We start from the raw sequence: 22222 nt of genomic DNA, 5'->3' as shown, positions 1-22222 counted from the left end.
TGACAGGTAAAAGAGCTGTAGAAAAAGGACAGTTATAATTTATAAAGAAGAAAAGTTTTCCTAAACTATGAGAGAATTACTAGCAAGCAGGTCAGCCTTTTCAAACCAATGGGCCCAAAAGCTGCTGGGTGTATGTTAAATGGTATGTGTTTTCTGCATTTTTGTTTTTATTTAATATTTAGCAATACAAAATGGAAGAACCCTCATTTCCAAATAAGAAATTTAAATTTAACCATTTTTTTCTTTTAAAATTTTTTTTAATGTTTTATTTATTTCTAGGAGAGAGAGAGACAGCGTGAGCAGGGCAGGGTCAGAGAGAGAGGGAGTCACAGACTGAAACAGGCTCCAGGCTCTGAGCTGGCAGTCAGCACAGAGCCTGACGCGGGGCTCGAACCCACAAACCGTGAGATCATGACCTAAGTGAAAGTCGGACGCTTAACCGACTAAGCCACCCAGGCGCCCCATAAATTTAACCACATCTTTAAAACCATTTAACCTCATCTCTGGATGACTTCACAAGCATTAAAAAAAAATGCACTAAGATATTAAATCCAGAATTGTTTATAATAGCCAAACCTGGAAACCAACTCATTGTCCATTAGTCAGAGACCAACTAGTTAAAGTAGAATACATACACAAAATGAACTAGTGCACAGACATTATAAATGATGTAAGGGGCGCCTGGGTGGCTCAGTCGGTTGAGTACCCCACTCTTGATTTCAGCTGGGGTCATGATCCCAGGGTCATGGGATCACGTCCCATGTTGGGCTCCATGATGAGCATGGAGTCATCTTGGGATTCTCTCTCTCTCCCTCTGCCCCGCCTCCCCTGTGCACATGTGCTTGCTCTAAAATANGACAACTAATGTGACCCACTATATATTGCTGGATGAGAAAAGCTTGTTAGAGAAACTCATGTGTAATATGACCCCGTGGGAAGAAGTATAGTACGGTACAGCAGTTCTCAAACTGTTTGGTCTCAGGAGTCCTTTAGACTAAAAACGTCTTGAGGAATCCTAAGAACTTTTGTTTATGTAAGATATATATAGATCTCATCTATTGTACTTGAAAATGAAACTAAGCCTGCCTCTAAATTCTTCTGTGAACCTAAAACTGCTCTTAAAATAAAATCAAATCTTTAAAGAAACCCCTAAGAATTGAAAAAAAATGCTTATTTAAAAAGAACAATAATGAACCCATTACATATTAACAAAATAATGTATTTTATGAAGCACAATTATACTCCCCCTGCCAAAAAATATCTAGAAGAGAGGCATTTACATTTTTGCAAATCTCTTTATTTAATGTCTGGCTCAAGAGAAGACATGTAGATTAGCTGCCTGTGTTATAACAAGCATTAAGAGTAGGGCGCTTGGGATGCTCAGTTGGTAGTGTCTGACTCTCTTGATTTCAGCTCAGGTCATGATCTCATGGTTTGTGAGTTCAAGTCCAGCATCAGACTCCATGCTGAGAGTGTGGAGCCTGCTTAGGATTCTCTCTCACCCTTTCTTTCTGCCCCTCCTCTGCTCATGCTCTCTCTCAAAATAAATCAATAAACTTAAAAAACCAAACGAACAAGCATATTAGTTTGCCACGACCGCCATAACAAAATACCACAAACTTGTGGCTTAAACTATAGAAATGTATTTTCTCAAAGTTCTGGAGAGTACAGGTCCAACATGAAGGTGTTGGTAGGTTTGGTTTGTCCTGAGGTCTTTCTTTCTGGCTTGCAGATGGCTAGCTGCCTTCTTGCTATGTCACACATGGTCTTTCCTCTGTGCATGCACATGTCTGATGTTTTGTTTTCCTTTGGTTGTCAAACAGTCCTTTATTAAAATATTTTCCTTTCTAGTTCTTAACTGGACATTTCTCCACACCACTCTTCATGTCAGGAAGGTAGCAGCCGCCATCAGCGTTGCAGCCCTGGATCAGGGCAAGGCAGAAGAAACCGCCTCAGTCGGCGCATGTGTCCTGGATGGTCAGTTTCACTGTAATCCTCAGACCCTTGCCATCACCAGGTGCCTTGGTGATATCATCGCCAACCTTTTTTGCAGACAGACCCAGGGGGTCGAACTTGGAAGGCCAGGGGTCTGATGTTTCTTTGTGTGTCCAAAGTTCCTCTTCTTAGAAGGACATCAGTCAGACTGGATTAGGGCTCACCCTAAAAGCCTCAGCCTCATTTTTACTTAATCTCCTCTTTAAAGGCCCGGTCTCCAAACACAGCTACAATTCTGAGCTACTGAGGGGTTAGGGCCTCAACATATGAGTTCTTGGGCAAATAACTCAGCCTGTAACACAGATAAAAGTGAAAACAGGTATCTGGAGTACAGCAGAAGTACTGAGAGCAAAATGAGTTAAAGTCTAAAAACATAATGTAAACCTGTCAACTTTACAAAATTCTAGAAAACACAAAATATATAAGCACATATTCCATTAACCATCAGAGTGATGATGTCACCATGTCCCATAGCCTCTGGAAAACTCCACTGTACACTCAGGAAAGAACGAATGAAAAAGGCAAATAACACCTTACTATTTTTAAGAAGATAGTGTGGACCACATACAGCCCTAAAAGGTTCTCAGGGACTCACAGGGGGTGCAGGGTCACATTTTAAGAACTGGTGGTACAAGCTGTTATGATCTCAGGCAAATTTCCTTTTTATTTTCTTTAGTTTTATTTTTTTAAATCTATACATATTTAAATTTTTTTTCCTTTTATAGTTTATTCTCAAGTTGGTTTCCATATAACACCCAGTGCTCATCCCAAGTGCCCCCCTCCATGCCCCTCTCCCTCTTCCCCTCCCCCATCAGCCATCAGTTTGTTCTCAGTATTCAAGAGTCTCTCATGGTTTGTCAGGCAAATTTCTTAACCTTGTTATGCCTCAGTTTGTAAAATGAGGGTAGTGATAATACCAACTTAAGTAGGCTGTTGTAAAGATTAAATGAATTAATACACAAATGACTAAAGTGAGCATTCCACAAATGTTATTCATTTGTAAAAAATTATTCAACAGTATGATATGATATGATATGATATGATATGATATGATAAGTGCTTAAATGCATACAGAGGAGTAACCTCTAGAGGATGAAATTTGCTTTTCAACCAACATTTAAACTGAAGTATAAAATGCGCACTGAAAAGAACAGAAAGCATGAATACACAGCTGGATGATTTTTCACAAAGTGAATTTATTTTATCTTTTGTTTAAAAAACCATTTTATTAGGGGCGCCTGGGTGGCTCAGTCCATTAAGCGTCTGAGTTCAGCTCAGATCATCTCATGATCTCTCAGTTTGTGGGTTCTGGCCCCACATCAGGCTCTGTGCTGACAGCTCAGAGCCTGGAGCCTGCTTTGGATTCTGTGTCTCCTTCCCTCTCTCTCTGCCCTTTCCCTGCTCATGCTGTCTCTGTCTCTCACAAATAAATAAACATGGAAAAAAATTAAAACAAAAAATGTTTTATTAACAACAAAAAAGGTATAACAACAGCCGCAACAGCAGCCCTTTTTCTTACCTATAGCATCCTGGGGGGTTGATATCCATGTTCCCTGTAGGCATCAAGATAGAATTTGAGAGGCGTTCCTCAACTCAATATACCTCTGGTGCCATCGGCTTCCTTTCAGCTCCAGGAGAAGAGCACAGCACAAAAGCGAACTTGAACCAACCTTTGTGTCTTTCGAAGCTGGATTCGTAAGTGAAGCTCACTTAAAAAATAACCACTATAAGTAACATCATTGTTTCTACCACGNCAGTGTACCCCCCCCCCCCCCAAAATCAAAATAATTCTCCATGACAAAGTTCCTTACATAATAATACAGATCTTGTGTAATCATTGCAGTGAGATTGTTTTCCCTCCTCTTTGAGGAACTGGGTGAAGTCAGTGCCTCAAAAACTGGCTGGAGTGATGTTAGCTGCAATTTAACTCTATTTCAATACAGGATGAATTACTAACTGATAATATTAAAGGAGATTTGATTAGCAAATCTTCCAATATGAACCCCATTACAATTTAGTGAGAGGGGACCCTGAATCTTGGGAATGAATTTCTACAATTTACAAGAGTCTAGGAAATACAAAAATACACAAGCACATGCTCCATTAACCATCAGAATGATGATATCACTGTGTCATGTAGCCTCTGGAAAAATCCACTGTAGCGTCATGAGAGGAGACTGAAAGAGGTAAATTACTTGTGAAAAATTACTTAATAATATAAAATGTCCTTGAATGTACAGTTACCTCTAAATTTTAAATAACAGAATTTCCAGTTCTAGTAAGAATTTAGGATTTGGGGGCTCCTGGCTGGCTCAGTTGGTAGAGCATGTGGCTCTTGATCTCAGGGTTGTGAGTTTGTGCCCCACACTGGGTATAGGGATTACTTAAAAAATAAAATCTTTATTAAAAAAAAGAATTGAGGGTTTGATATATAAAGTTACATTTTCCAAAGATAAAAAAAAAAATTTACTAGAAACACAAGTCATAAATCTCTAACATCCAAAATAAGACCTCTTTAGGGGCACCTGGGTGGCTGAGTCAGTTAAGCGTCCGACTTCAGCTCAGGTCATGATCTCATGGCTCCTGAATTTGAACCTGGCATCTGGCTCTCTGCTGTCAGCATGGAGCCTGCTTCAGGCTCACTCACGCTCTCTCTCTCTCTCTCTCTCTCTGCTCCTCCCCTGCTTGTACTCACTTGTCTGTCTCTGTCTTTGTCACGCTCTCTCAAAAATAAATAAACATTAAAAACAAAATAAGACGTCTGTACTTCCTGGGCAAGGCTGCCCAGAGGCGGGTGTCAGAAAGGAGGCAGTAAGAGAGAAGCACGGAGATGAGATGGGGCCCTGACCTCTACGATCTCTGGGAGAACTCGCTGCACCGTGCCATCTAACCGCTGAAGGCAAACGAGATAAAATCTCATGTTACTAAGCGTTTGGGGAAAAACCAACCCTGCAGGCATGAACACGTAAGTTCTGGAGGAACAGCTATGCCAGCAACTAAGTGATGGCAACACTGTGTCCCGACACATGTTGACTAAGGGAGTCAAACTAAAAAACTGCGTATGATTGAAAGATAAAAAAAAAAAAAAAGAAAAATTTCCAGTTACTCTGGAAATTCATTTATTCACAAGTGATCTGGGCAGTGAGAATGATGAACAAATCTGAGTGTTCTGCACAGCCTTTACTATGTTGTGACCTTAATGCACAGGGTTCAGAATCACACTTTTCAAACAGAAAGAATCAAAGTAAGAGTATGGAATAAAGGAAAGAGACAGAGGGAGCCTGGAGGGAGGAGAGATGTGAAGAGGAGAGGAAGGTGAGAGCGAGCCTGGAGCAAGGAAGGGAGCCGGTCCTGCCGCAGCCGGCTCTGCCTGGTGGGACTCTGCACGGCCCTGCTGATGTCACCGCCGCTGCCCTGTGGACTCAACACAAAGGAGCTACGATACTGCAACTCCATCACTGGCCTGGGAAGGCCGGAGGAGGGTGGGGGGTGGGGGTAGAGTAGGATAAGGAACAGGAATCCAACAAACATAAAAGGGTACTAACTTCAGAAGAAAAAGGACAGACCAAAGTAAAAGATAAACATGGAAGTTATTTCGCCAAAGATAAAACTGAGTAGTAAAGGAACGGAAAGCAGGATCAGGAAGAGGCATCTGTACACCTGTGTTCACAAAGGTCAAGGAACCCAGGTGTCCACTGGTGGCTGAATGGATAAGCAAAACGTAGGGTACACGTAAAATAGAATATTATTCGGTCTTTCTTAAAGGAAGGAAATTCTGACACTTACTACAACATGGATGAACCTTGAGGACGTCCTGCTAAGTGAGGTAAGTCAGGCCCATAAAGACAAATACTATAGGACTCCGCCCACATGAGTTATCTAAAGCAGTCAAGCTCCTAGAAGGGGAAAGTAGAAGGATGGCTGCCAGAGACTTGGGGGAGGGGGACACGGAGAGTTGTTTAATTGGGTATAGTTTCAGATCTTCAAGGTGAGAAAGTTCTGGAAACATTTCACAACAATGTGAATATACTTAACACTACCAAACTATACACTTACAAAGAAGCAGGTAAGATGGTAAACCTTCTATGTATTTTACCACAAAGAAATTCTGGGGAGTGATTAAAAGTTATGGTACAAAGGGAAGTAAAAATCAACCTTCTTAAAAACTGGAGACATTCAATTTAGGTGCAGACAGTAATAAAACCATGTCTTTAATTCTCTTTTAAAGTATTCATATGAAAGAGCTTAAGGGCTGGGGCAGAATCAGCAGGCATGTAAGAAATAATGTGAATCCCAGCTCCAGTAGGCTTGAGAGGTGCACTTCCAGAGAAGAGCGTCAGGAAGAAAGCAGACCCTGTGAAAGAGGAAGAAGCCAGGGTTCAAGGCACAAGTTCCCCTGTGCCCACAACCACCTGGGCTGACGGGCGGTTTGCTGACTGTGGACAACTATTATATTAGAGGCCATGCTGTGTTGTGGGGAACCATCCAGGAAGGTCACCATCCAAATTTCCACATCTCTCTTCGGCAATGAAAACACAAGATCCTCTTTCCCTCGGCACCTTGTGAGGATGTTCAATTCCTAGCGCTTCCCAAGATCCTCCTCAGGAGAAGTAGACCTGCCCACAGGAGGCATAATTCCCAAAGCTGTCTACTGTGAACCTCTGGGAGATGTGAATGGAATTGAGCTTCAGGGTGCCAAAGTAGAAGTTCTCAAAGAGCTGAAAAGAAAGAATACAAACCCGGAATGAGTGTCCAAAGCAAATTACAGGTAAAAAGAGCAAACATCAGATCTCTCATTAAAAACAAAAACAAAAACAAAAACAAAACACTACAACAGTCCCAACAAACCTCTCATGCTTTTTCTTTTCAGTATTTATTCTGAAAACCAATCCTGGACGTGGGTGGGAGTAAGAAAAGAACAGTGGCTCTTCTCTCCGGTGAATTAAAAAAAATTCTTTTTAATGTTTATTTATTTTTGAGAGAGAATGACAAAGTGCAAGCCAGAGAGGAGCAGAAAGAGAGGGAGACCCAGAATCTGAAGCAGACTCCAGGCTCTAAGCTGTCAGCACTGAGCCTGAAGCTAGGCTTGAACCCACGAACCATGAGATCATGAGCTAAAGTTGGACGCTTAACAACCAGGCCACCCAGGCGCCCCTAATTTTAAAGCCTCTCCTCTAACAAAATGCACTAGGGGAAGAGAGCTGAAAAGTCAATTTCAAAATTTATCTACTGAGCAGATATGACTAAGAACTTGTAACAAACATCCTGGGGCCCCACCCTGACTCCCAGGGCCCAACTAAGCTGCCTCTATGATTTTCAGCTCCTGACTTGATAGGATCCTTGATGGGATCTTATGACAGCCAAGAGAAAATCTGATACAGTACCTTCCTCCAACTAGTCAACAACAATTCAGAAGAAGCACTGACTAAAATAAACAGAATATAAGGTTCCTAACCCAGGAGTGATCCTGACAACCCTGTGAGGAATATAGAACACTTACACATACCAAATAGTCTTCTACTGGATGATATTACATGTGCAGATGATAATATTTACCAACAGCCTTCCACCTGACTTGGATTCAAGACAGCATCCTAAAGTAAATACTCTTTACTACAATTCTTCACTTTTTAAAAAGTATTTTATTTATATATTTTTAGAGTAGGCTCCATACCCAACATGAAGCTTGAACTCACGACCCCAAGATCAAGAGTCCCATGCTCTAACCTCTACCGACTGAACCAGCCAGGCGCCCCAATTCTTCACTCTAAAAGCTTTCAAGTGTGTCAGAGGGAGGGGTGAGCCATACTCTGGGAGGGACCAGGCCTTGTGATTAGCATAATTATAAGGCAGAATCTAAAATGATAACTAGAACTCATCCCTGCTTAGGAAAAGTAACTGCTTAGATAACGTGGTCAAAGTGTAAAGGGTCTGCCTTCTGTTAGGATGCAAGAGTTGCTGTTTCTTAAAACATCAGTAAAATCCCAAGAAAGGCTTTCAATACACAAACCCAACAATGCTTGAGGAGAACCTAGGGTGGGATGTTTACACAGAAGCAAGTGACCGTCTCTTCACTTATTTTTATGCAAGCTCCACAGCCATGGACTTCAGCAGCTGTTGCCTTTCCTCTTCCTGCAATTAGTGACCTAGCAAAATGCCTGGGGTTCATTAAAGGCTAACTTTATGAAGCCCAGTAAATATTGATTCTTCAACATGACATCAACTTGACCCCAAAGATCTATTTAGAGGTTGTATGCTGCATCGTCTTGTCTTTCAGAAAGGTGATCAGCTCTTGCTTGAATTGATTTATACAATTAACTTCTCTTCCTGGCTTTGGCAGCTTGTTCAAACCATATCCACCCTTTGTGTAGAGAAATACAGCTCGAAATGGTTATCTGCTAATCCCTTTGCTGACCATTAATTTGAGTGAGAGCCATGTCAATAAGACTGGCAGATTTATAGCTTTGCAAACCGAAGCCTTGGGTGCAAAAAGGATATCACCAAAGGGGCAATAAAAGACAAGACAAAACTAAACTAAAAGGGAACTCCTAACACTTTCAACAAGTTACTTTTTAAGGATTAGCAGACTATGGGTGGGTCCTCTACCCTGTGCCTGTGTTTCCCAGTGAGAGAGCCACAGCTGGGAGCTGGCAAGTGAGACCGCCGGAACTTTACTTTGCCTTATGTGAATACCCTGTAGACAGCGTAATTTGTCGGAGAGATCCTCATGCTTTAGGTTTAAAGTAAATAGTAAACACGGTGATGACAGCAGCCAGGGAAAGAATGCTGCAGCCAGCCTAAATTTATACCCGCACATGGGAGCTACGTGACTGTGTGTTGATGATACACACAGATCAAACTGTACGAGATCAGAGTGGGAAAAGATCCAGGAAGAGGAACAAGTCAAAGTTCCTTCCTTGTAAACTGTAAGGGGCTATTGAATATTAAGTATTTCCTGTGAAGGTTTTTGACATCTCTCTGTTCTAGCCCTGGACTTGTACCTTTCTCAGTTACCATCCTCTTTCATATCTTTTGATAATGTCACAAAATGAACTTCTCACCCAGAAGTCCCTAGGATGGTGCTAATCTTCCTTTAGCCCCTCCTATCTCCATGTTCTTATTCCTTCTGTATGTTGATGAGGATTTTGTACCAATTTTTCAGTTACTATATTGTTTAGTCCTTGTTATATCTTTAGTCTTAAGCCTTTCTTTTAGTTCTATCAATTATTTCTAGTGACTCCATAAAATATAAGCTCTACGGAGGAAGGATCTTTTATGTTCTTCACAGCTGAATACTACTGTACCCTGGAACTGTACCTAGTAGGATGCATGTGACCAATAAACATTTGCTGGAGAGAATGACAACAAAAACTCACACTGCACATGTCTGTGAACATTATGCCTGAAAAGAGAAAGTATGACATGGCCTTGTTTGCATTAGATTTAAAGGTCTTATTTACATACAAGTCTTACATGCATACATACATCTAGGAATTCTTGAACAGGACTCGTCAAAATTTTATTACCTCTAATCATGTCTCAACTGTTAACTGATTGTCAAGAAAGAATCTGCAATTAGTAACGGAAATTTCATGTACTCCTTTAAATTTCTACGTGTTTCTTCTTTGTCAAAGCCTAGACCCTTTCTTAGCTCCAATTTCTGATCTGAAATGTCAATGAGCACCTGATGTGATGCATTTTTATGCAACGGCATACGATCCGGTTCTGTCTCCCAGGTGCTTACCATCTAGTTAGGGAGACAGGGTTTGAGTCAAAAGAGAGGAACATGGGGGCGCCTGGGTGGCTTAGTCGGTTAAGCGTCCGACTTTCGCTTAGGTCATGATCTCGCGGTTCGTGGGTTCGAGCCCCGCGTCGGGCTCTGTGCTGACTGCCAGCTCAGAGCCTGGAGCCTGTTTCAGTCTGTGACTCCCTCTCTCTCTGACCCTCCCCTGCTCATGCTGTCTCTCTCTCTCTCTCTCCTAGAAATAAAAATATTTAAAAAAACAAAAACAAAAACAAAAGAGAGGAACATGGATGATATAGGGGTGTCCACCTTGTGAAAAGTTACTGACCTACTTTGTGATCTGTGTACTTTTCTGTATTATGTTCTGCTTCAATGAAATAGTTTACCTAGGACAAGGGTGGCAAAGGTTAAGCGTGAGAGGGGAGGTATGGGCAATCAATAAATGCAGCAAGGCGAGAAAACAATGGATGCTGAGACTGGGCACCGAGGACAGCCATCTAGAGGAGATGGGAACTGAGCCGGGCCTTGTGGCAAGTATAAGATTTAGCAAACAGTAAGAGGAGAGCAGCACGAAGGCAGAAATGGGCATGGTGAGCCTGGCCAAGCAGACCAGGTTAGGTGTTTGGAGGGTCCCTGAAGAGTCACAGTGAGAAAGACTAAGTCTAGAGACAGAAGGATGGTGAAACACATTAAGGGATTCTGAGGGTGTGGTTCAGAAGTCAGACTCCATTCTAGCTTGTGAGGAACCATGAAGTTTTCTGAGCAGGCTGGTGGCCCAACATGAAAGCCTGGTTTAGGGAAACTGATCTGGGTGTGGTAGACTGTGCCGACTGGCTGAGGGAATGAGAGAAAGTAAAGGAAACCAGGGCAGCACTTCAGTCATGAAAGAGGTAGTGTCTTTTTGACTAAAATAGTAGCTGCATGCCTAGAAAGACTGGAGCAGATGTGAGATACTCGGAATGAAACACAGAGAAGACTCAGTGACTTCCTGGATATGGGTGAGTCAGGAAAAGGAGATGAGCAAAATCACAATGACAAAGTAAATATGAAAGTACCGTGGAACACAGCATTTCTGAGAGGGAGCTATTTTAAGGGGGAAAACAAACAAAACTGGAAGCACATCACCATAAAAATTTTTGCAACTGTCTATTTTTTTACTGAGTAGCTCTTCTTTATATAGTAGGAAAGTAAACCCTTTGTCTATGTAATGAATTGCAAATATATCCCCGCTTCCTTTGTCATTGTCTTTTGACTTTGCTTAATGTGGTTTTTACCAGATCCATCTAAATTTTTATGAACTTAAATGTATCGTAACAGGAGTTTTGTTTTGTTTTTTTAAGTAGGCTTCAGACCCAGCATGGAGCCCAACGCGGGACTTGAACTCATAACCCTGAAATCAAGACCTGAACTGAGATCAAGAGTTGGAAACTTAACCAACTGAGCCACCCAGGTGCCCTATAACAGGAGATTTTTAACAAAGTTACTAATGCCAATATTATTAAATGTATATTAAAAAATCAGAATGAACAGTACATATGTATTGACAACACCAATAAAATAAAGATCGTTAACTGGCCAACTTACTGGGCAAGCATGTGTGCCAGGCATTATGCTGTGGGCTCCACATGACCATCTGACTGGATCCTCAAAACCCCAAGAAGCAGATACTAATTATTAGTTCCCATGGCATAGCTGAACTTGAAGTTTAAAAGGCTTAAGTAGGGGCGCCTGAGCGGCTCAGTCGGTTAAGCGTCCGACTTCGGCTCAGGTCATGATCTCACGGTTCATGGGTTTGAGGCCCACATTGGGCTCTGTGCTGACTGCTAGCTCAGAACTGGGAGCCTGCTTCGGATTCTTTGTCTCCCTCTCTCTCTGACCCTCCCCTGCTCACGCTGCCTCTCTCTCTCTCCGAAATAAACAAAACATTAAAAAAAAAAAAAAAAAAAAAACAGAAAAAATAAAAGGCTTAAGTAACTTACAACAGTAAAAGGTGCAAAGTTGAGATTCATAAAGCTGGAAAGGAAAAAGAAAGGCAAATGGAGAGGTAAGCCTGGGCAGCCTAACTTCTGGAGTCTGGGCTCCTGCACCCCTGCACACCCAGCCCCTTTCTGTGGGTGGTGCACCTTCCAACACCCCAGCTGAAGCCACAGTGAGGGCGCCCCAGCCAGCCACGCTCAAGTGACATTTCAGAGCACATTCTATCACCTGCTACTCCTACTTTGCCTGCCACCTTCGTCTGCGGGACCTGGTGTGGGAATCGGATTGCTGTAGTGCAGCTGGAAGAATTCTCCTGGAATTCTGGATGAACATAAGCACCAGCGGCTCTATTTAATTAGGTACCTGAGAGTGGAAGAGGAAAAAGCTTAAACTATAAAAACTCCTTCGCTCTCTCTAGCCTAAAGTAGTTCAGGAAGAGCAAAGCAGTCTATTGTTTGGGAAATAAAAGACCTAACAGGAAAAATTTAAATTAAAAAAGAATCACGTTGAGGTATTTAAATCATGCCGAGTTTTTTCTCCTCACTGTTGTTTTATAACAACTCCCTTGGGAATTTTGAAACCTAAGCCACTTTCTTTCTGAAAACATCGCTCTCTGACACACACACATAGAGCCCTGTTGTGTTGGAAGCCAGCATTTTTTAAAAAAAGCCTGCTGTACAGGAACATAATGATGAACAGCTACATGAAACTACAAGTATTTGACAAGGAAATAAAATTACAATTTAGGACTTCAAACATTGATGATAACTACTTTTAAGTAATAAGTACCAAATTGGACAATTTAAGAAAAAATTTAAATCTAAGTAAGTATAAATACGACATTTGAAAACTGTTGTGCACACAGCTGCTACCCTTCAGTGAATACTCCCAGTATCTTTAGAAAACTGAACAAACCTTTCCTTTCACCAAGTAAAGACAGAAACGTGGATTATCAAGATGAAACATTTTTGCTCTGTTAAAAAAATAAAAATAAAAACAGGCCCCAAAATGGAGTCACCTGTGCTAAGCCTCACGTCAGCAAAGACTTAATAACTAACCTAACTGCAGTTTCAGCCTCTCCTAGGAATTTGACCCTTCACCAATCTGGAATTACCTGGTCAGTGCTGGTGAGGTCATCTGCCTGACAGACCCCTGCCTTCCCTCTAAAGGAAGGTGACCTTGCCTGAAACACACCATTCTTTGTTAGAAACTTCTTTTCCCACCCAACCCCCTTCTTCCAATAAAAGCCTTCTGTTTTGTACATCTCCTTGGAACTCCTCTTTATCTACAAGGATGGGATGTTGCCGAATTCATGAATCAATAAGTCACTCAGAGCTTTAAATTTACTCGGTTGAATTTTGTTTTTTCAATAGGTCAAACCCAAGGCTTCCCTGACAGAGTCGTGCAAGATAAAATCCAACGCCATCCCACTTCCTCTGTTCACATGATTGGTGAAGCCTATCATTTCTTAGTTTTTTCATGTTTGTTTTCTAGAGAGAACAGAGAGAATTACTGATTTCTAGTAATGTCATGGTAGACACTGAAAGAAAACAAATAGCAAGATTTAAAGGCTGTGGTCATTTTTTCCTTGCATTCATTTCAGATTTCCTACTTCTTCCTCCCTAGGACCTGTGACACAACCATCAAAGGCCGGAAATAACCCCTTGTGTGACTGGGCTGCAAGATGAGACTAAAGGTCTCAGATAGAGGTGGGAAGAGGGTAGAAAAGAACCTTCTCATATCTGTGACCTCAAGCCACAAAACTGAATGAATGGCTAATCCTCAATGGCACAATGACAAATCTGTTGGGAATCTCTGCCCAAGTGGCTTCCCAAATGAGGCTTGTTCTCTCTCTTCCATCTTAGATAAAGTAGTGGCCTCCTTTCTCCAAAGATCTCTCCTTTGCGGAAATCCAATTCTTGTGCTGAGAGGCCTCAGGGAACTATTTGCTGGCAACATGACTTCACTGTGAGGAAATTCAGTTTTGAAGTCCAAAATAAAGATCCAAAGTATAGAAGTCCTGTGAAATGTATACTCATTCCTGGTAGACGTGAGTTACACTACCCCTTACAACAAAAAGTAGTGCTACAGAAAATAAGTACTGGTGTTCAATTAATGCAAGTATTTAGAAGGATGTACTGGGTCCCATTTCTCTAAAAGAAGGGATGTTTTCTATCGTTTTCAAGTACAGCAATCAGACTTTTGAGACCCAAAGTAAGCAGGAATGTCAAGTGCATGATACTTTAAGGTTTTCCCCAGTGTTTTTCTTCCATAATCTGTTTTACCAAGTTCTATTTTTTACAATTACCCCCTGTTTTCAGATAAGAGTAACAGTAATAACGCTTTTTTGTACTTATTAACAATGCTTACCCACCTACCTCCCTAGCAGGGAGGATGGTATGAGCATGAATGGAAGAGAGTCTGACAAGCACTCAGGGCTCTGTGGGAAGGCACTCCCAGTATGAAGCCTTGCTGTGGTTCAATCATACCTTTCCTCTAAGGATCTAAAAGTATCTCAAAAAGCCCAGCTCATTAACCCTTCAAAAAATCGCTGTGACGTAAACCAGAGCTGAGCTTTATTAGCTCCATTTAAGAGAAAGGAACCAGATAGGCCAGAACCACTAACACTGGGATATAAATTGAAAAGACCCCGGGGCCAGGCCCAGAACTGGGGCCAGTAGAAGACCACGCCCACAAGCCAGTGTGTTTTGAGCGCCACGGTCTGAATACTAAATCTGTGCCAAAGGATGCCAAGTGGAGAAGTGCCATCCTTGGGCTCTGTGTGTGCAATCAGACTGCGAAGAAAGCGTTCATGTGGTTCTGTGGCCAAAGAGGAGAAACAAATGATGAGAAAAACAATCATCATAGCCCCTGGCAGATCCTCTCAGAAAAGCAACAAAAGAAATAATGGTATATATGTCAGAAGCATTCCTCATGAGGGACGTCTCAGATCGTCCAAGAGGAAGACTTTAGGTAGTAGTCAGAGAGTACTGGACACCAGACTGAAGATTTAAGAAGTCTGAAGAATATCACAGTTCTGCACAGGTCACAGTACTAATCTCACTTAGGATCAAAAATAAGGGTTTTTTTTTTTTTTCCCACAAATAAGCTTTATTTCAAAGTTTTGCTAAAATTACCCTCACCTAAAGAAAAAGAAGATTCTGAATCTCTGCCCAGGTATCATGCAATTCAAATTCTCAAGCCTTTCAGTACTTTGCATTTTTCTTCCGGCTACATGCAACATTACTTCTGAAGCTGGTAAGTGTGGAAGATAGGAGACAGGAAGGAAAACGGAGATCCAACACATCCGGGGGTCAAAACAAAGCCTCCCACCTGCTTTTAAAATATTAATAAAGACTGTACTCCTATGGATTCTTCCTAGATATCACAAAAGAACACAACTGAGCCTATTCATACTAAGCCATGTTCCTCTACATGCAGATAAGCCACAAATTGGTCTGAAAACCAATGACAGAAACTTCTTTTCTATCTAGAGAGAGGTCAAAGTGGTTTTTAGGGCAAACCAGACTTTAATGCTTTCCTGTCAATGAACACACAGCCACTCTTTCCCCCAATTTCTCCATCTTTAAACAGGGACAAATGATTTTACAAGGATGTGCTGCACTACAGCAAGATTAATTACAAGACGGAATTTTGAGCTCTGATTATGATCATCACTTACTGACTATAACCATTAATCCATCATCACAGGAACCAAAGAGCAGAGTTTCCTTTAAAGAACAAAAGGAAAAGGTTTAGTAGAAACCCTGACAACTCACAGCCTCTGCAGTCATTATCTGCTCTCACAGGGCTGTCGTATTTTTAAAGCCTGGAATAGGAACACTGCCTTCAGAATAAATAAAGACTGGAATAGGAACACCTACTTCAGAATTAAAGGCAGTGTGGCCAGCAGGTACTTGCTTTCCTAGAATCCTCTCCAAATACAGCCCTAACTCTGCTCAAGATGCCACTCCTAATATCCGAAACCACAAACTGCAGTGGATCAAGTGGTGAGAGGGCCAATAATAATAGCTCATAACAGCCGATAAAGAGAGGACACAACGTACTTCCAGAAGGCCTGGGACACCGCGGCCCTAAGGAGCAAGGTGAAGGCCAATCTGTGGGAGGAGGAGGCCCTGATAACATCAGTGCCTGCATCAGGACCACAGCAAGAAGGACATAAATCAGTGGAGCAGCCATTCTTCCCCCATTGGCACGTTGCTCCTGCTTTTGCACACCTCCATTAAAGGGGCACCAAAAGCTGGCCCATCACCAGCGCACAAGTCCCATCTCCGGTGACCAAACGGGCTCCTTACAGGGAATGGGAACGTGAACCTGAGAGTCCTTCATTCACTCTGCTCTCCCAGACCACCTGCCTGTCTCAGCTGCAGTGAGCATGAGGGATGTTAACAGCATGACCCGAGGAGGCAGAGGCGCCAGGCAGAAGCCAGCCAGCCAGCCAGAGCCAGGGCATAATGGCTTCAAAACTTCCCTCAAGTAATCACTCAGGGTTGCGCTTTTGGATGTTTGGCCTGAGCCTCACTGCTGACATAGGGATTATCAAGTTTAGTGTAAGACTCTGCTGGTAAGGCCAAATGACCTATTAGAGAGTGAATTAAAACAGCTACAAACAAACAGGATGCCAGGCAGTTCTGCTGAGCACCTCAATACTCAAAATGCCAAGGGACTTCCCCTCCCTGCAGGGCTGTTCAATTTTAAAAAAGCAGCAAGAAAAAAATGCGGGGTGGAGATAAGAGGAAGGAAGAAGGAAGAGGCCGTGCTGACAGGGCTGCGGAGCCTGGACCCAACCCCGCACACAAAAGCGCACTCTGCCCTGGGTTCCACAGCAGCAGCAGGTAGAATCAGCATCAGAGATGGGCAGCTGGGAGTGGGTCTGCTACAAAATTTATTCCAGAGAAGGAGCTGCCTCGGGGCATGGGTATTACTGCCTTAGCTGGGCAACACTGCTGCTGGTGGCTTCTGGCTAGCAGAGACTCTTCGATGCCCCCAGCAGGCAGGCAGCTTTTCAGAACGAATCTAGGTGATATTTCTGCAGATACATCCTTGCCCCCAGAAGATGGCCTCTTCATGGTCATTCAAATATGTCACCTCTCTTAATTTCGGTGTGGTCATCATCCCTGAGGTATTATTTGTAATTGTCCCTCAAGTGCAACAGAAGAGAAGTGTCTGATGGCTGTATTGTATATCAGACAGGAAGTGCAAGTCAGCAGAAAGAAATGCCTGAAAGGGAGCTGTGGGGACAGCAGCAGAGACCATTTCTTCTTGGCCTGTGTGTCTCTAGGCAAGTGGCTGTAGGGAGGCTGGGCAGAAAGGGGCTAACTGCTGTGCCAAGGAACACATTCAGAAAAAGAACAAAGCGAGAGGGGAGAAAACAAGGTCATTAGGCTCAGTCCAGCTCTGTTCCAACTTTTCCGACACGAGAACAGCATCCAGAAGTTGGGCGAATCAGATGGCCCTCAGCGATATCAGACAACGGCAAGAGTGTAAATACATACAAATAACAGTCATGCAAATAATAGCTGAGGTTGTAGTGGTTCCCGGGAAGATGGGAGAGAGGCTGCCACACATTATCCTGGATTTTCAGCTACGCCATCTTATTACATGGGGAGATGTGAGATACTTGGTGCCTGGCAGGACCCGAGCGAACCTGCCCCAGCAGCACCAGTGCGGCGTCACGTATTGTGACCACACTTAGCTGTCCATTACCCAGTTCAGAGGGCCTCCTTCCCCTCTGCAAAGGGCTATACGTCAAATAAGCTAAAAGCCTCAGGAATTATGAGAACAAGACCTCTATAATTTAAGAAAATGGTATCAATGTTTTAACCTACAACTGAGAGGGTCAACTCTGAACTGGTGTCCTGGTTGACTTACAACCTGTGTTTTCACTTTTAACTTGCTTGTAATAATGTTCACATCTGAGCATGAATTGGAAAACTGCTTCATCCTTGGGATATGGGAAAGACGACATTGTTTCTTAACTAGTCATCAACTTAGGATGTTTCCTGGCATAGTGCACTTGACTCTTGTTTCTTTGATCTGTTCACACCAGTGTCCTCTAGCATTTGGAATAACACTTAGGTATTGTTGGCACCAAGCCACCCAATCTAAACAATAGGCTGTTCCAAAGAAGACAGTGCCCTGTCACCATCTCTGGGTACAGATTTATATTTGGCTAATGGCTTGTCTACACTGTAGCTAAAAACACAATGGAGTGTATATATACACAATAGGATATTACTCATTCTTAAAAAATATATATAATCCTGATACATGCTACAACACTGATGAACCTTGAAAACATGTAACTGAAGTCAGCCAGAAACTGGGGCACCTGGGTGGCTCAGTAGGTTATGCACTCGACTTTGGCTCAGGTAATGATCTCACAGTTTGAGAGTTCGAGCCCCATGTCAGGCTCTGTGCTGACAGCTCAGAGCCTGGAGCCTGCTTCGGATTCTGTGTCTCCCTCTCTCTCTGCCCCTCCCCTGCATTTTGTCTTTCTCTCTCTCAAAAATAAATAAGCATTTTTTAAAAAGCCAGAAACAAAAGGGCAAAATATTGTATGATTCTACTTTTATGAGACACCTACAGTAGTCAAATCCATAGAGCCAGAAAGCAGAATGGTGGGTACCTGGGAATGAGGGGAGAGAATGAGTGCTTCCTGTTTAATGGGTACAGAGTTTCAATTTCAGATGATAAAAAAGTTCTGGAGATGGATGGTAGTAGTGGCTACACAATGTGAACTGCACTTAATGCCACTATATTATATACTAAAGTTGGTTAAAATGGGGAAATCTTCTATCACTTATGCTGTACCACAACTTAAAAACACCACACAATGGGGCATCAGAGTTGCTTAGTTAAGTGTCCAACTTCAGCTCTCAGTTCGAGAGTTCAAGCTCCATATTAGGCTTGCTGCTGTCAGCAAAGAGCCCACTTTGGATCCTCTATCCCCCCCCCGCCCCTCCCCAGCTTATGCTCTCTTCCCCTTTCTCAGAAAAATAAACATTAAAAAAAAAAGAAACCAACTACTACAATGGATCCCAAATGAACCATAACCCAACTCACTTCATTTGTGATCTATACCCAAAGTGATATGACCAGATCCCTAGAAATAGTAAAAGAGATTACTATTTCCTACAATGAAAACAAGTACCCTGTTCAAAGAGTTCACAGGAAAGTAATCGGAGGGACAAAAGACAATTATTTATTCTCCCTCCCCAACACACTGAGCATCTAGCTTAGTGTTTTATATTTAGTAGGTATTCAAGAAGATATTTTCTACTGTCATTGTCTTTGGCCAAACCATGGCCTAGATCTTGTCATTGTGCAGGTTAGAGCTTTCCAAACCCATCATTCCCCGTCTGAGCCAAGACAACATATACAAGTATTCTAGTACCACTGAAAATATGAATAAACAATAAACATAAATTCAAGAGAGTGAAATACCATGCACAAACAGACAGCAACAGACCAGAGGCGGTGCCTTTTTCTAGAATGGATGTTGGCTTTGTCAAAAATCAGCCAAGTGCTCCTTTTCCAGTTTTATTTCAATGATGGTTTCACCTCACTGACAATCAGGTCTTTGGTTGCCCTCCTTAATGCTTTATGACTTCACTTTCTAAGCAAAGGGACACATAAAACAAAGGCAGAGGAAAAGTTTTGGTAAAATACTACTTGGGACAAGACATCCCAAAATATGTATCTTCCCCATTCCCTGGCTCCCACCCCAACCCAATAGCCTAAAGTAAGACCATATAAAACTAAATTAAAGCACTCCAAATTGCACTTTTATCTCTGATGCCTGAAAAAACTGTCCAATCACCTGCTAGAAGTATTTCATGTTTTTTCAAATATAGTATGTTATTTCTATTACTAGCAAAATATGAAAAAGCCCCCCAATGATTTCCTGCAATCTTCTATTTTCATGAGTTTTGTTTTTCAACTATCAAGAAAAGGAGCACTTGGGTGGCTCAGTCAGTTAAGCCTCTGACTCTTGATCTTGGCTTAGGTCATGAACTCACAGGTCAGTGAGTTCGAGTCCCACATCAGGCTCTGCTTCTCTCTGCCTCTCCCCTGCTTGTGCTCGCTCTATCTCTCTCTCTCTCTCTCTCTCTCAAAAAATAAATGTTAAAAAAAGAAAATGAATGAAGGCAGAGCCATATTTTATCACTAACTGCAAAATAATAGTGGCTGTATTTTAGCAAGATGTCTTGTCTCAGGCTTATTCTTAAACTCCAATTTTTCTGATATTCATGCTAATTATAAAATTAGCACAATTTATTTACAAATGCAGAGCTCTTTATTTTTCATTCAATAATTTTTATGAATATATTCATAATAAGGCATAAATGAAACTGTTAAAGAAATCATTGTTTGTCTTTCAAGTTAATGAATGCCTACCACAGAGAAATATAAAATTAGTTTGGGATGTATTCTGAAATAAAAAGAAGTTAAGTGTAAATTCAAGTTCATTATAATCTGTACCAGCTGAATTTTGCTATATGGAGTACTAAAGTTACAATCAAATTTAACTGAAAAATGAACTTCACTTATTAATGGGAAGACTGTATGATCTATAGGTATATTTAATTTGGGACTCTCTTTTTCTTGAATTTAGTAAACTTATTTTTTAAATGTTTATTTTGAGAGAGAGAGAATGAATGAACGGGGGAATGGCAAAAAGAGAGGGAGACAGAGGATCCAAAGCAGGCTCCGCACTGACAGTAGTGAGCCCCATGTGAGGCTTGAACTTAGAAATGGAGAGATCATGACTTGAGCCAACTGACTGAGCCACAAAGATGCTCCTGGTAAACTCATCTTAAAAAAGGAAAAAACATTTGCTAGAAAAATTCAAGTAAAGGGAAATCCAATAGGATTGACAACTAAATATGACCTAGTTAGTATATCTTGAGGGTCTATTAAATATGAGCATCACATCTAATCATAAAGCAGGAAGTTGTGTTGGGTGAAATAAAAGAAAATTGAATTAAACCCTAACCATTTAGGTGTCAGCAAAGTTTTTCCAGAAAAGGCAAGGTGTCCATATGTTGTCCATCACAACTACTCAACTCTGGCACTGCAGCACAAAAGCAGTCAGTGCATAAACAAATGAGGATGGCTGTGTTCCAATAAAATTTTATTTATGGACCCTAACATCTGAATTTTATATAATTTTTACATGTCCTCATATATTGCTCTTCTTCTGATTTTTTTTCAACCATTAAAAAAATCTAAAAAACGGGGTGGCTCAGTCGGTTAAGTGTCTGACTTTGGCTCAGGTTATGATCTTAGGGTGTGTGAGTTCAAGCCCCACGTGGAGCCTGTTTTGGATTCTGCACCTCCCTCTCTCTCTATCCCTCCCCTGTCATTCTCTGTCTCTGTCTCCTTCAAAAATAAATGAACATTCAAATAAAATGTATAAGCTACCAAAACAAATAGGAAGAAATAGAAAGCTTGAACACACTTATAATCAGGAAAGAAACTGAATCAGCAATTGAAAAAAAAAAGAAAACAACCCCCCCCTCCACAAAACAAAAAAAAAAACCCAAAAATATAAAAAAAAATTCACAATTTGAGGGCCATGTGCAAAACAGGTAGTAGGACATATTTGGCCCTCAGATTGTAGTTTGCTGGCCCCTGCTCAAAGCATTTACAACCTCATATATGGGGTAAAACTATCTCCTTTGGCAAACAGAAAATCTTTTTCACTTCCTCTTCCAAAATGTGATTTCTGTAAAAAACAGTTTTATTCGGTCAGTCCAGAAAAGCTTCCTTGAGTGGCTGCCAGGTACAAAAACATTGCTAAACACCGGGGAGCACATGACATGTCTCTGCAAAGAGTGAGGATGGGGGAAGAGCATCATCGACCATCAGGGAGGACGTGGTATCTGTACGTTAAGAATGAGTCAAATTTTCACAAAACAAGACAGCAGTTAAGAGAAAAACAGGGATAAGGACAAAACCTCAGAAAGTAGCCCTACAAGGCAGTGAATGTAAAAGAAAAAAAAAAAGTAGATTCACTGGCAGGGTAGAAACCAGAAGAGCCAATTGGCACTGAAGCCAAGAGAAGAGAACATTTGAAGGAGAAAAGGGCTTAATACTCTCTATGTGGTTACTGGAAAAAAGTAAAAGTGGGTCAAGGCATTGAACAAATAGGGACTACTGGTGACCTTTAACAGTGCTGTTTCAGGACGACAATAGAGGTGAGAGATAGGTTTCAGGGAATTCAATAGGGAATTGTTTGAAAGGGATGACAGCAAGGAGAATGAAATGAACTGCACTCTCATTTCTTACACAAAACAAAAAGCATTCTAATGAAAGATGCCACTACCTTCCTCATAGCTTGTTCTACTATGAAACATTCTAAACAGAAAATTGCTCCTTATGTTAGTGTTTATACCCTTTGAAATCAAATGGTAAGATTTTGCAGTAAGATCAACAATTATTAAAGCTGCATCGATTCTAAACGCTGAAACAAAACACAGC

General features: G+C 41.6%; 1 protein-coding gene across 7 annotated transcripts in view; it reads right to left on the bottom strand.

The window, feature by feature from the left end:
- Positions 1 to 3612: 3612 nt before the first annotated feature.
- ASCC1 (activating signal cointegrator 1 complex subunit 1) overlaps positions 3613 to 22222 on the bottom strand; it is a 104567-nt gene continuing 85957 nt past the window's right edge. For 4 of the 7 annotated variants that reach the window (XM_077778488.1, XM_077778494.1, XM_077778495.1 and 1 more), the window contains exon 10: positions 6182 to 6713. In XM_077778488.1, the coding sequence (XP_077634614.1) occupies positions 6597 to 6713 (117 nt within the window). In that variant the 3' untranslated portion in view covers positions 6182 to 6596. Of the gene's footprint in view, positions 3624 to 6181; positions 6714 to 19309; positions 19356 to 22222 lie in introns of those variants that run through there. The other 3 variants (XM_077778492.1, XM_077778490.1, XM_077778493.1) reach the window with 3 other exon arrangements.

The sequence above is a fragment of the Crocuta crocuta genome, unplaced genomic scaffold (assembly GCF_008692635.1).
Source record: "Crocuta crocuta isolate KB4526 unplaced genomic scaffold, BGI_CrCroc_1.0 scaffold167, whole genome shotgun sequence".
NCBI lineage: Eukaryota > Metazoa > Chordata > Mammalia > Carnivora > Hyaenidae > Crocuta > Crocuta crocuta.
The sequence above is the reverse complement of the archived record's forward strand: the minus strand, read 5'-3'. Positions and strand labels throughout refer to the sequence as shown.